Below are 11439 nucleotides of genomic sequence, written 5' to 3'. Positions count from 1 at the left end.
CAGTCCGTCCTCCTTGCAAATAGGCGACGTCCGCAAATAAGGGCACTGCTTTTTGATTTTTTTTTTTTTTTTTCCTTTTAATAAGTCAGGAAAGCTGCCACCTGCCAGGAGCCACCTCACCTCCCAGCTGCTCCATCGCCCCCCGCCCAGCCCGCTTCTCTCCGGGTTAGGTGTGAACGTGGGGGGGGGGGGCTGCGGAAAACCACTCTTCACGGCGTTCCCCTCCCCCCAAACCCTCGGAAGAGGCCCGAGGTGCCCCGAGCAGCCCTCGATAGCAGCACCGGGGCCGGGCTCGGCAGCGCCACGGGGAGGGGGGTCCGGGGATCCCTGCGGGAGGGGCGGCCGCGAGGGCTGCGCTCCACACCCCGTGCTCAGCCTCCTCTGCTTTCTTGGTTGGATTTCTAGGAAGCCAAGGCGTCCTTTTGTTTTGGTAATTTCTTCTAAATCCCTCTTTCACGTCTCTACTTATCTATATTACATATATACACGTATATGTAATCAAATAGTGAGCTCAATTCGTCTGCGTTCTTTCGTCCACCGAAGTAAACAAAATGAAGGTGTTCAGGTCTTGAAAACACCAAAAAAAGAGAAAAACTGCATCGCCCCTCAGTGTGACGTTTGTGAGCAGAAGGTAAACTGTGGTAAAAACGCCCACGTTGCCGCACCGCGGGATGCCTTCGGGAGGAAGGAGGGCGATCTTCCCAAACCTGGGGAGCTCGACGGTTCCCCTCCTCGTTTCTCTTTAAATCCATCTTGTCCCTTTAATACAAATGAACTTTAAGCTCCCCCTGTCTTTTATTATTTAGATTCCTAGTCTTAATGACGCCAGGAGCCGCGCGAGCACACTCGCTAATAATCGTCGCGAACTGCATTTCAAAGAAACATCCCTGGAAGAAAAACAACGTCGTTAAAAAAAATAAATGGAGACTCCACCAAAAATGATAATGCGGAGTCCCCGCTGCTGCCGGGCTCAGCGCGACGCTGCACATCAGCACCCGCGTGCCGGGTCGGGCTGATAACACCGCCAACCTGCAGCAGCCCCGGCCGCCTCGGATTCATTTTTGGATCGTTCATTTAATCGGAAAGAGGCGCTGAGGGTGTTCGGTTTTAATTGTTTTTGGTGGCGTTTGGTTGGTTGGTTGTTTTTTCTTCCCCGATCTTCAGGAAAAAAAAGTGGCGGAGGTTCGGTCAGGTCGCGATCCCGGCGTGGTTCCGCCCGCGGCCTTTCGGAGCAGCTGCGGGTCCGAGAGCTGCGCGCTGCCCGGGCTCGGCTTTGTCCCGAGCGCAGCAAACCCGCAGCCGCCGCTCTCGTGTAAACGAGCGGTGATCCGGACCTTCCGACACTGCGAGATGTCGCTGCTTTTGAGCACGATGTTCATTTTGTCCGAGGCGCAGCGCCGCAGGGATGGGGTGGCTGTGGGGGCAGCGCTCTGTGCCGTCGGGTGGAAGCGCGCTCGGTGAGGGCTGCGTGAAAGCCGCGGCACCGCCCGCACCGCCGCGCATCGGGGACGCTCCATCAGCGCTGTTTTACCTAGGAGGGATTGAGCCCGGCTGCAATAACCTTGTCGGATAATTAAGCAAATTATACCTTAACCGTCGGTAGCTTACAAGTTGTAATCAGTAATTCAAACTCCCGACAATTATGCAAATCGCGCTCGGGCTGCGCTCGGACTTTTTCTCGCTTTCGCAGCGAGGGCTTCGCCGGCGTTCCGAGCAGCAGCCGCCGGAGCCGCGTGGGTTGGGAGTCCGGGCGCACTTCCACGCGGGGGGCGGCCGAACAAACAGCGCACCTCCCTCCAAAAATAAACCACGGCCACGGAGAGGGAACACGGCACTTCAGGGGCTGCCCTCCTCGCAACGCGCCCGCGGGCAGTGCCCACGCGTGACCCCTTCCTGCGGGCCGGGGCCGCTTCGAGGGTGGGTGGGGGGGTCCGGCCCCGCGCAGCCTCCGCGGGCGCGCAAGGAGTGGCTTAGGGCCACGCTGCCTCCTGAGTGGCTGCCGGCCGCGGCTCCCGAGCCATCCCTGGGGAGGAGTTATGATAATCCTATTGCCATTAAGGGCGTCTGGGCAGAGAAAAAAACCCGAGTGACCATTAGCGCGGGGGTTTAGTCCGCCAGCAGCCTTCATGCCTGCCAACTGAGCTCCGTCCGGGGGGCAGCTCCTCTTCCCCAGCGCCGACGTGGATTTACCGCCCGTGGGGGGGGGCTGAGCTCTCGTCTGCTTTCGGTACCGCACACCTGGGTTGGACGCTGGACGCCATGTTGTGGAAACTGGCAGATAACGTCAAGTACGAGGAGGACTGCGAGGTGAGAGGCGCGGGGAGGGGGCGGCGGGGGTCGGCTTGGCGGTGTGTGGCAGCGCCGCGTTGTGCGGCCGCGGGGCTCTCCCCGCTCGGTGGCGGCTGCACGCGTCCCTCCGCCAGACGGAGTCCCTCCGTTCCCCGAGCTCTCTCCTTTTGCTTTTTACTTCGTTTAGGATTTCTCATTTTATTTTTTTCCTCCACCAAAACTTCTGGACGTTAAAATGTAAAGGGGCATCTCCGGTTGTAAGGAGCCGGAGGCAGCGCCTTACGGCACGGGGTTTTGTCCCGTACGCTGAACCGGAGAAGTAAAAGTGGAGAGGACGGAGCGCGCAGCCCCGAGCGCCGCAGCTGTCGGACCGCTCCGGGGGAACGGCCGCAGGGAAAGCCGCGCTGCGCCCTTCCCGCAGCCCCGCGGGGTGATCCCGGGCTGGAATCTCAGTCTGCCCGGTTCTGCCGGTCGTCGTCTGCCTGCCCGGCTGCAGCAGATTAGCTGCAGCCTCCGCTTCACGCTCCATTGGGACCCTATTCACCTCCTATTAACCAGTGCTGTTATTTTAACGACCGTGAAGCCTGAAACTGCTAAATCTCGGGATCAGCTTCATGTAGACGTTTAGGCTTTGACTGCTGAGATTTGAAGCGGGGGTTGGGGAGGAGAAGCGCGTCCCGTTCCGACCGCGCGCTGCGAAGCCGTCGGGGAGCGCCGTGCGGTGCGGTGCGGTGAATGGAGCCCTTCCGCGGGGCGCGGAGCCGCCTCTGCTGCGGGCAGTGCGGGTCTGGGTGGAAGCGGGCCGGTGCCTTTTGGTGCTTTTTTTTTAATGGTTGTTGTAAGATGTTGATGGGTTCCTGGAAGTGTAGGGGTTACTGCAGTGTATTTGTGATGAAACTGGTGGGAGTTGGTTCTTAAGCTCTTCCCTGCAAGCTGGGCTGATTTCCTGCGAAATGCTCGAAAATAGAAAAGGGCGGTTTTTGCCTCCCCCTCTCCTCATCCCCCCCCCCCCCTTCCAAATTGTCCCCTGTTGTCGTGCCCCGAGCGCCCGGCGCCTGCTGCCAGCGGCCCGGCAGCCCCTGACCGCCGCCTCCCTTCTCCTCCCTCCCCCTTCCGTGTGATTTCCAGGACCGCCACGATGGGAGCAGCAACGGGAACCCGCGGCTCCCGCACCTCTCGGCGGTCAGCCAGCACCTGTACAGCCCGGCCCCGCCGCTCTCCCACTCCGGAGCCTCCGACTTCCAGCCTCCTTACTTCCCCCCCCCTTACCAGCCGCTGCCTTACTCCCAATCCAGCGACCCCTACTCGCACCTCGGGGACCCGTTCTCCATCAACCCGCTGCACCAGCCGCCGCCGCCGCCCCCCAGCCAGCAGCAGAGCGCTTGGCCCAACCGCCAGAGCCAGGAGCCCGCCGGCCTCCCCCCGCACGGCCGCCCCGGCCTCGTCCCGCACCTCTCGGCGCTGGAGAGCGGCTCGGCCGGCGGCCGTCGGGAAACGTTCCGGCGCTCCGACCTCTTGTTGCCCCACGGGCACGGCCTGGATGCCTCGGCGCTGGCCGACAACCTGGGGCTCCACGACATGGCCCATCAGATAGAGGACGTACAGGTAACCACCCCTCACCCCCGGACCCCGCAGCCTGCGGATGCCCGAGCGCTCAGCCCAGCTTCGCCTCCCCACCCTCGGAGCGAAAGATGCTTTTTCTCTCCTCCCGGCCCTAAATGGGACGGGGTGGGCTTCGCGACGCCCCCCAACTCTTTCCTCTTCACGTCTCGAGATGCAAAACTTCCTCCCGTTTCTCTTTGCAGAACGTGGAAGACCAACACTTACTAATGCACGACCAGACGGTCATTAGAAAAGGTGAGTACGGCGGCACGCCGCTCACTTTCTCTTGTCAGTAGTCACAGTTGGGCGACGCAGCGGCACTCGGACGCCCCATTATCTCCTGAAGCGGAGCTGGGGGTGGTTCTGTGTGCTCTGCGTTCGGCTCTGCCCCCGGAGCGGAGGTGGCGATGGGAACAGCCCCGGGGCCGCCCGTCCCCGCCTGTCGGTGGTCGTGCTTTGGCTGCGCCCCCTCCGTGTGTGTGTGCGGCGGGGCTGAGCGTGGCGCTGCCCTGTGCGTGGGTCGGGTGGTGCGGGGCTGCCGTAGTCCTGCAGCTGCCGCCAGGGAGCTCGGCTCGGTGGCGGCCCTTTTTCTTTTCTTTCCTTTTTCTTTTAATCCCCTCGTTTCCCTTATTTGCCATCAGCTCGGTGCCATCCGCCTGCTCAGCTTTACCTTAATCGAAGCGGTTTTGCAGCTGGGGAGTGAGGGCAGCGGTGACTCAGTGCAGGAGTTTGGTTAAGGCTTTGGGTAGTTTTTTCCCTTCTTTTGTTTCTAAACAAATTCGTGCTCAAAAGAATAAAAAATATCGGAGGAGGTTTTGCTTTGAAGATTTCAAACGAACACCGAGCTGAGGAAAAGCAGAAGTGCCGGGCAGGGCACTGATTGCTGCCTTCAGCTCATGGGAGAGCGATTTTGCTGTCAGATGGAGCGCAGCCGATTCCTTCCCATCGGGGACCGCGGCCCTTTAACCCATTGGGGGCGGTGGGTCAGCGCAGGGTGGTGAGCACTGATCTGCTCTGCATTGGCCCCGTTCACCTGAACGTTTCAGCCATGCACAGTGATGTTTTACTTTCAGTTCTCCTTTGGGCTTAATCCCCTCGGTACTCCCTGCTATGAATTTGGGAGAGTTCAATTCCAGAGGTGTTTTCTCATGTGTGTGTGGGGTGAAATGAGCCCAGTGGAGCCTCTCCCTTGTCCTGGCTGAAGGATGCTGGCACAGCCTGCGGCTGGATCGGCTTCTTAGAAGAAAGGATTTGCTAACTCACGTGCTGCTTCGCAGCTTTTTGGGGTAGGACGGAGGGATGCCTTTTTGTGCCTTTTATTTATTTTTTAAGACGCATTCTCTCGGCAGCTCCTTGCACCGGAGCATGGCAGACCACAGCCCTGTTCAGCAGTTCAATGCAGAACGAAATCGCTCTCCTGCCCTCCCCCTGCCCAAAGCAGACCCGCTTGCTGCTTCTCGCTTCTTCGTCCGGTTCTAAAATACCCGCTGCCCTCCTCCTCCCGCAGGTCCCATTTCCTTAACGAAGAACAGCGCTCTGAGCCTCCCCTGCCAGAAGGACGGACTGATCGGAGTGGTCATAAACCCCAACGAAGTGTTCTGCTCCGTGCCGGGGCGGCTGTCCCTCCTCAGCTCCACATCGAAGTACAAAGTGACCGTGGCGGAGGTGCAGAGGCGGCTCTCTCCCCCGGAGTGTCTCAATGCCTCTCTGCTGGGAGGTGTGCTCCGAAGGTATGCTGCAGCCTGGCCGGTGCTTGTCACTTTTATGAAAGTGTTATTATTTTCCCCCATGTGCGTGTTGTGAGATTGCAGCCAGATGAGGACAATGAGGAGCTCAGAGCCCTTTATCAAACTTCAGCTTTTTAAGAAGCCAACAGCGCTGAATCCTAATGGGCTTTGGAAATCTGCCTTGCTCTGGTGCCTCGTATGGGGAGCGGTGCCACTCCCAGCCCTGCCAGCAGCGCTCCTTCTCTGTGTAACAGCGGATTTTGTCTCAAACTGCTCGTGGTGCTCTCCTGTTCCTGTAACAAACCATCTCCCATGGAACGATATTTGGATTCAGTCTCATGATCTCGTTTTGTCTTTACAAAGATGCTCTGTATGTCTGGGATTTTTTTTTGTTTTGTTTTTGAACACCGTTTGGCTTCTGATTGTTGTACAGCTGCTGGTTTCAGCAGTGCAGTTTGACACGTTTTGATTGTGACCTCTGCTGTGTTTCATCCCGGCTGGTTTGTAGCAAAGCATTTAAAAGTAGGTCATTGGGAAAGAGCCTGCTTTTTATCTTACCCCCAGTAGAACCCTATTGAATGTCAGTAACTGGAATTTCTCATCTTTATTTAAAAAAAAAAAAGTCTCTTGAAGATAAATAAGACTTTTTTTTTCTAATTACAGAGCCAAATCTAAAAATGGTGGCAGATCATTAAGGGAAAAACTGGATAAAATTGGCTTGAACCTTCCAGCTGGTAGAAGGAAAGCTGCAAATGTGACACTATTGACATCTTTGGTGGAAGGTCAGTACTGAACATGTCTTAAAAATAAACATTCTTTCCCTCGTGCACAGCTTTTATCCTCCTAGACAAAGCACGGGAAGGCCAACGAGTCACTGGACTCTGGGGGGGGTGGGTGGGTGGGGGGTTGTTTATTTTGAAGTGAGTGCAATGGGGGCACTGCAGCAACTGCTGGGCTGTGTTGGGCTGTGCTCCCCTCTGCCCCCAGCCCCCCTGCTGGCATAGGGCTGCGTGCCCCCACCGTGGGGCAGGGTGCTGCAGGGAAATGCCATTCCTCCCGGGGATGTGCCAGGCACTGCAGAACGCCCCGTCTGTCCAGTCTGTGCTCCCTGCTTGGGGTTTTGTCTGAGGGTGTGTGCAGGGAGGGCAGAAGGGACCAAACTGGGTTTGGTTCCCCACTGGGAAACTGGAGTGATGTGGGGCAGCTGCTCCTGAGCCAGCCCTCCCTCAGCAGTGTCCTCAGAAGCTTTGCTAATAAATGTAGGCATATAAAGTGAGATTTATAGCTTCTGGCTTCCTGATGGGAAACTGGAGCCCCTTTAATCTGCAGCGTGTTATGTGGACCCTCTCGGTTAAACTGAGTTGAAAGGTGTGTATATATGGATGTGTGCACTGTGGGTTGTGTTTGTTGAAAGCAGCTCCTGGTAGTGGTACAGCTTAAAGGGAGGGGAAGCAGTAACTGAAACACTGAAGAATGGTCCAGCAGCACCTCGCTGCTATTTCACTGCTGTACAAGCTTGGGTAATACAGCAGCTTCCATTAGAAACACTTGGAATTTGGATTTGAGAGCTTCTGTATGTGTGCACACACAGGTGTTACATGGAGCACCGCTTTGTGTCAATCCATTTTTTTTAAGCCTGATGAAATTACCCTAATAATAATAATAATTAAAAAAAAAAAAAAGCAAAAAGAAAAAAAACCAAACAGCTGAGTTATAACAACCACCTTTGGAAGGTGGATAAAGCAGAGCTGGAAATGCACTAAAGGGAAAGACCTATTATGCTGGTGGAGTTTAGTGGTGTGTCTTCTTACGTATCAGTGGGAAATTTGTTGCAGAACAAATTCCAGTCTTTGCTCTGCAGTGAATCTGCATAGAGACAAAAGCAAAGCTTTTCTTGCCAGTAAGAAGGCGAGGGGGTTCTATTTTGTAGCTGTCATCACGTTGGTTTTTCCTTCCTGATGGAAATTTACAAAGAAACACTGATAATTACGGATCAGAGGATGGTCATGAATGGTACGGTGAAAAAAACAGAAGTGTCCCTTTCTAAAGGAGAATAACGCTTCAAGAGTTCACCCTGCTTTAATTTTCCTGATCTCCCAACAATAAATAGACGTTACAACATCTGTAACGAGCTCTCCCTTCCGCAGGTGAAGCTGTGCACCTCGCTCGTGACTTCGGATACGTGTGTGAGACTGAGTTCCCCTCCAAGGCTGTGGCTGAGTACCTGACCCGGCCGCACATGGGCCGCAACGAGATGGCCAACAGGAAGAACATGCTGCTGGCTGCCAAGTGAGTGCGGGGCTGGGGGTGTTTCAAGAAAGTATATCCTGAGGTGTGATAGAGCTGAGTGCCCGGGGGCAGGTGTGGCTGGGGAAGCTGGGAGTGGAGGGCTGACCTGCCTGTGTGAGTATGTGCGGCTCCATGGAGCTGCTGGTGGGCGCAGGGTGGGCAAGGGCGGCTCGGCCACGGGTCGCAGTAGCAGTGGGCAGACGTCCATCACAGGACTCCAGGAATCAGAAGCTGTGGATGGTCCCATTTCACTGTTAAAGCTGAAGATCTTCAGTGAAAGGCAGCCTTTAGCAGATGGGAAAAGTCCCTGTTCTTTACTAAATTCTTAGAAATCTTGGGGGGAGCAGTGAAGGGTGAAGGAGAAGCTGTGTTAGAGCTCCCCTGCGAGACACCTGTATCTGAATTACCCAGGTGCTGAGCAGGGCCCTGGCAGGCAGCACCTGTTACTCTTGTTTTAAACCAGGGGCTGGAGTGCTTGCTGTCCCCTGCCCATGCTGAGGTTTAACCAAGCCCTCAGTCCTGGTCTGAGATGTTTTCTGGGTGGGGTTGGTGCAATTCCTGGCTTTTGAAAGCAGCGATTCCATGCAGAGGATCTGAGAAAAGCCTGTTTAACTGATGAGAAGAGTTGCCCTAGTTGCATGCTCGGGTTAAGCAAGCAAAATCCTATGCAGAGGTTCCACACTCCACCTGTTCTTGATTTAATCTGGCTTTCCCTGAAAAAGAGACTGCTTTTACAAGACTGTATTTCTTAGAAATAGATTATCTCTTTCCTATAGCTTGAACTTGATGCTTTCTATTGAGCACTAATCCTTTGGCTCCTCAGTATTATTATTGGCATTTCTATTAACACCAGTAACAGCCATCTTTTGGAAGATGTTTGTGATTGAGAAATTCTGATACAGTGATGATTCTGTGAAGATTGCTCATCTCATGTGAAATCGCATCAAGGGGACAGATTTACAAGCAGCAAACAACATATGTTGGAGCGTTATTAACCATTCATGTTTTGCCAGGCATATGTGTTCGTGTTTGCAGGATCAGGGCCCGGGTCCCTATTAAACAGAGCATATACACATAATATGCACAACTAGATTGGATCTCCCGTTCAGCTGCTTCAGTCTTTTTAAATCACTGGGCTGCAGCTGCAGAAGTTCTCACAGAATCTGGCCCTAAACCCGCGCTCTGCCTTAAATCCAGAGCAGAGGCTGCACAGCTCAGCCAGCAGCGGCGGGGCGGTGTTCTGCAGTGGATACGTGTTGGTGTGACACAGCACAACATCAAACAGCAGGCTTGTCAGGAACCGATCCTAAGGAATAAGCTTTACATTTAGGTCGTGAAGAACACCATTATCTTGCTGTAATGAATTTCTGGAACTCAGTTCCTACGTAGCTGCCAAATAGTTGACATGGACTCGGTTGTTTTATTTGCTTTTGCATTAGCTCGCGCCGTGGTGTAAAGCACGCTCGCTTTGTGTCTTGCAGGCAGATCTGTAAGGAATTCACAGACCTCCTCACTCAGGACAGAACTCCGCTGGGAAACACGAGACCCAGTCCCATCCTGGACCCTGGCATCCAGGGCTGTTTGACTCATTTTAGCCTGATCACACATGGCTTTGGGAGCGCCGCCATCTGTGCTGCCATGACATCCGTCCAGAACTACCTAAATGAAGCATTAAAAATAGCAGACAAAACATACATGAACACAGGCGACCAGAGCCCTGCAGAAACCAACAAAACCATCGATAAAATGGACAAGCACAGGAAGTAAAGGGGAACAAACAGACTCGAGACTCTTCCTCCTTAACGCAGACTGGGATCTTCTTGCCGGGGGGAACGTAGCAATTTGGGTACTTTTTTTTTTTTCTTCTTTATTAAGAAAGGAGGGAAAAGGAAACGAGAACAAAACCATTTGGGATCTTCACTCCTCCTGGATCCAGGAGACAAGTCTTTCCAAAAGCTGCCGCATCCCTTCTCTGTGGAAGCAGTGACCTGAAGATAAGTACTTGGTACCCGTGTGTTGCCATCCTTTGCTGTAAAAGTGGTGCTATAGGGGTTTCTCATGGAAGTGTACGAAGAGATGAAATACGTAGATTGCTTTCCCACATCTCCGTACCTGGTGGCGACCAGCACCGTGTGTAGTTCTTAAGAGACAGATTTGACATGGGAGGTTATTTGTGATCAGATAAATTTTCAGGGTTTTATTCTCTCTTAATACAACAGCAACAGTAAAGCAGTATTAAACAACGCTATATAGATTTATGTACATTAAAATTTTTTTATAAACACCCGAAATAGTAAGATTACTCTTTTTCCTTTTTGTTCTTTTTCCCTTTATTTTCAGATTACCGTAAGAGAGTGCTAAAATCCTGGTGGATAATGTTATCTGATGGCATTGGTCATACTTAACTCTTATGAAAACGTTCAGGCTTTTAAGCACTGCAGTCGTGTTGGCTGCAGTCGAAATTATCTGGGTATTTTCTTAATGAGGAGCAGTACAAAATGAGAACGCTTTTAGGAAGTTCACTTTCTGTGTCTGAGGATATTGCAGCTTTATTCACCTATTTATATTGTCTTTTTTTTTAATTGGGGGGAACTTGGAAAAATAGGCACATAACTTTTTTTTTTTTGAACTTTTTTTTTTTGCCTCGTAAGGCCAAAAAATGATTTCCAGGGAGGCTTTATGTGTATCAAGGGAAGCAGTGTGCTGAATGTAAATAGTAATTTATGTGTAATTTAATCGGATCTGTAAATAATGGTGAACTTTTTAATACTTTTTTTTTTATAAATGGGTTTTCAGATTTTAATGTTGGTAAGTATTTCAGAGGTAATGGGTAAGCTGAACATATCTTTAGGTTTATGCACAGGTATGTTATACAGGGTATTTAAGACTTGTTTTTTTTAAATAGCGCGATTCTTGCCACTGAAAATGAGATCTAATCTGAGGTGTGTGTTCACAAAGCAGACACTTTGTGCATCATCCACCCGACAGCTGACCGGACATGCAAAATGAGTGTGTGAGTTCGTGTGTATGTGAATAATGCAGGTTCTGAACTATCTTTACATATTTGTAAATGTTCCCGCTATAATTCTGATGTATATGATAACCATATAATAAAAAATATTCTGGATAGAAGCATGGAACGTTTTGTTAACTGAAAACACTTCGGTTTTCTTTCTATACTTGGGGAATGTGGGGCGAGTAGCACTAGAGGACATTGTGTATTGAGTCATAATTGCAGCACTTTGTTCAGATTAACAGAACAGAAATACGGAGCTGTTTGCCAGTAAAACTAATGGTTTCAATTAAACATGCTATGTATCTCCAAGAATCTTTTTTCTTTTTTTCCCCCTTCCTAAGATGCTGTGATCATGCTAGCTGCCTATTTAAATAGAGCACAAACTGAAACCTGAACATAAACTGCAAGGCTTCCCCTCTAAATAGAAATCAATCTCCGCAGCTTTGCCTCCCAGTGAATCTGCCTTTATTGGAATAATTTGTCTCTCTCATGATAAATATTTGCAAAATCCTGGCA

The 11439-nt window shown here is 52.1% G+C and overlaps 2 protein-coding genes across 2 annotated transcripts; one reads left to right on the top strand and one right to left on the bottom strand.

Annotated features, from left to right (window-relative positions):
- Window positions 1-557: 557 nt before the first annotated feature.
- Window positions 558-2256, bottom strand: LOC121107352. Its single transcript, XM_040651053.1, has 2 exons — window positions 1609-2256; window positions 558-1531 (listed from the first exon to the last, which is right to left on the bottom strand). Exons 1-2 carry the CDS (start codon window positions 2126-2128, stop codon window positions 1161-1163), a joined length of 891 nt encoding a protein of 296 aa, XP_040506987.1. The 5' UTR covers window positions 2129-2256; the 3' UTR covers window positions 558-1160.
- On the top strand, window positions 2085-11039 carry TFAP2C (transcription factor AP-2 gamma). Its single transcript, XM_417497.7, has 7 exons — window positions 2085-2307; window positions 3418-3894; window positions 4095-4146; window positions 5399-5621; window positions 6282-6400; window positions 7766-7907; window positions 9389-11039. Exons 1-7 carry the CDS (start codon window positions 2260-2262, stop codon window positions 9672-9674), a joined length of 1347 nt encoding a protein of 448 aa, XP_417497.2. The 5' UTR covers window positions 2085-2259; the 3' UTR covers window positions 9675-11039.
- Window positions 11040-11439: the final 400 nt, after the last annotated feature.

This window comes from Gallus gallus, chromosome 20, assembly GCF_016699485.2.
Source record: "Gallus gallus isolate bGalGal1 chromosome 20, bGalGal1.mat.broiler.GRCg7b, whole genome shotgun sequence".
Taxonomy (NCBI): Eukaryota; Metazoa; Chordata; class Aves; order Galliformes; family Phasianidae; genus Gallus; species Gallus gallus.
This window is presented reverse-complemented; position numbering and strand designations above follow the sequence as displayed.

Coding starts and splice junctions, on each gene's coding strand:
- LOC121107352 (XM_040651053.1), bottom strand. CDS start 2,128: ATGAAGGCTGCTGGCGGACTAAACCCCCGCGCTAATGGTCACTCGGGT. Junction 1,532..1,608: donor TGAATTACTGATTACAACTT/GTAAGCTACCGA, acceptor AATCCCTCCTAG/GTAAAACAGCGCTGATGGAG.
- TFAP2C (XM_417497.7), top strand. CDS start 2,260: ATGTTGTGGAAACTGGCAGATAACGTCAAGTACGAGGAGGACTGCGAG. Junction 4,147..5,398: donor CCAGACGGTCATTAGAAAAG/GTGAGTACGGCG, acceptor CTCCTCCCGCAG/GTCCCATTTCCTTAACGAAG. Junction 5,622..6,281: donor CTGGGAGGTGTGCTCCGAAG/GTATGCTGCAGC, acceptor TTCTAATTACAG/AGCCAAATCTAAAAATGGTG.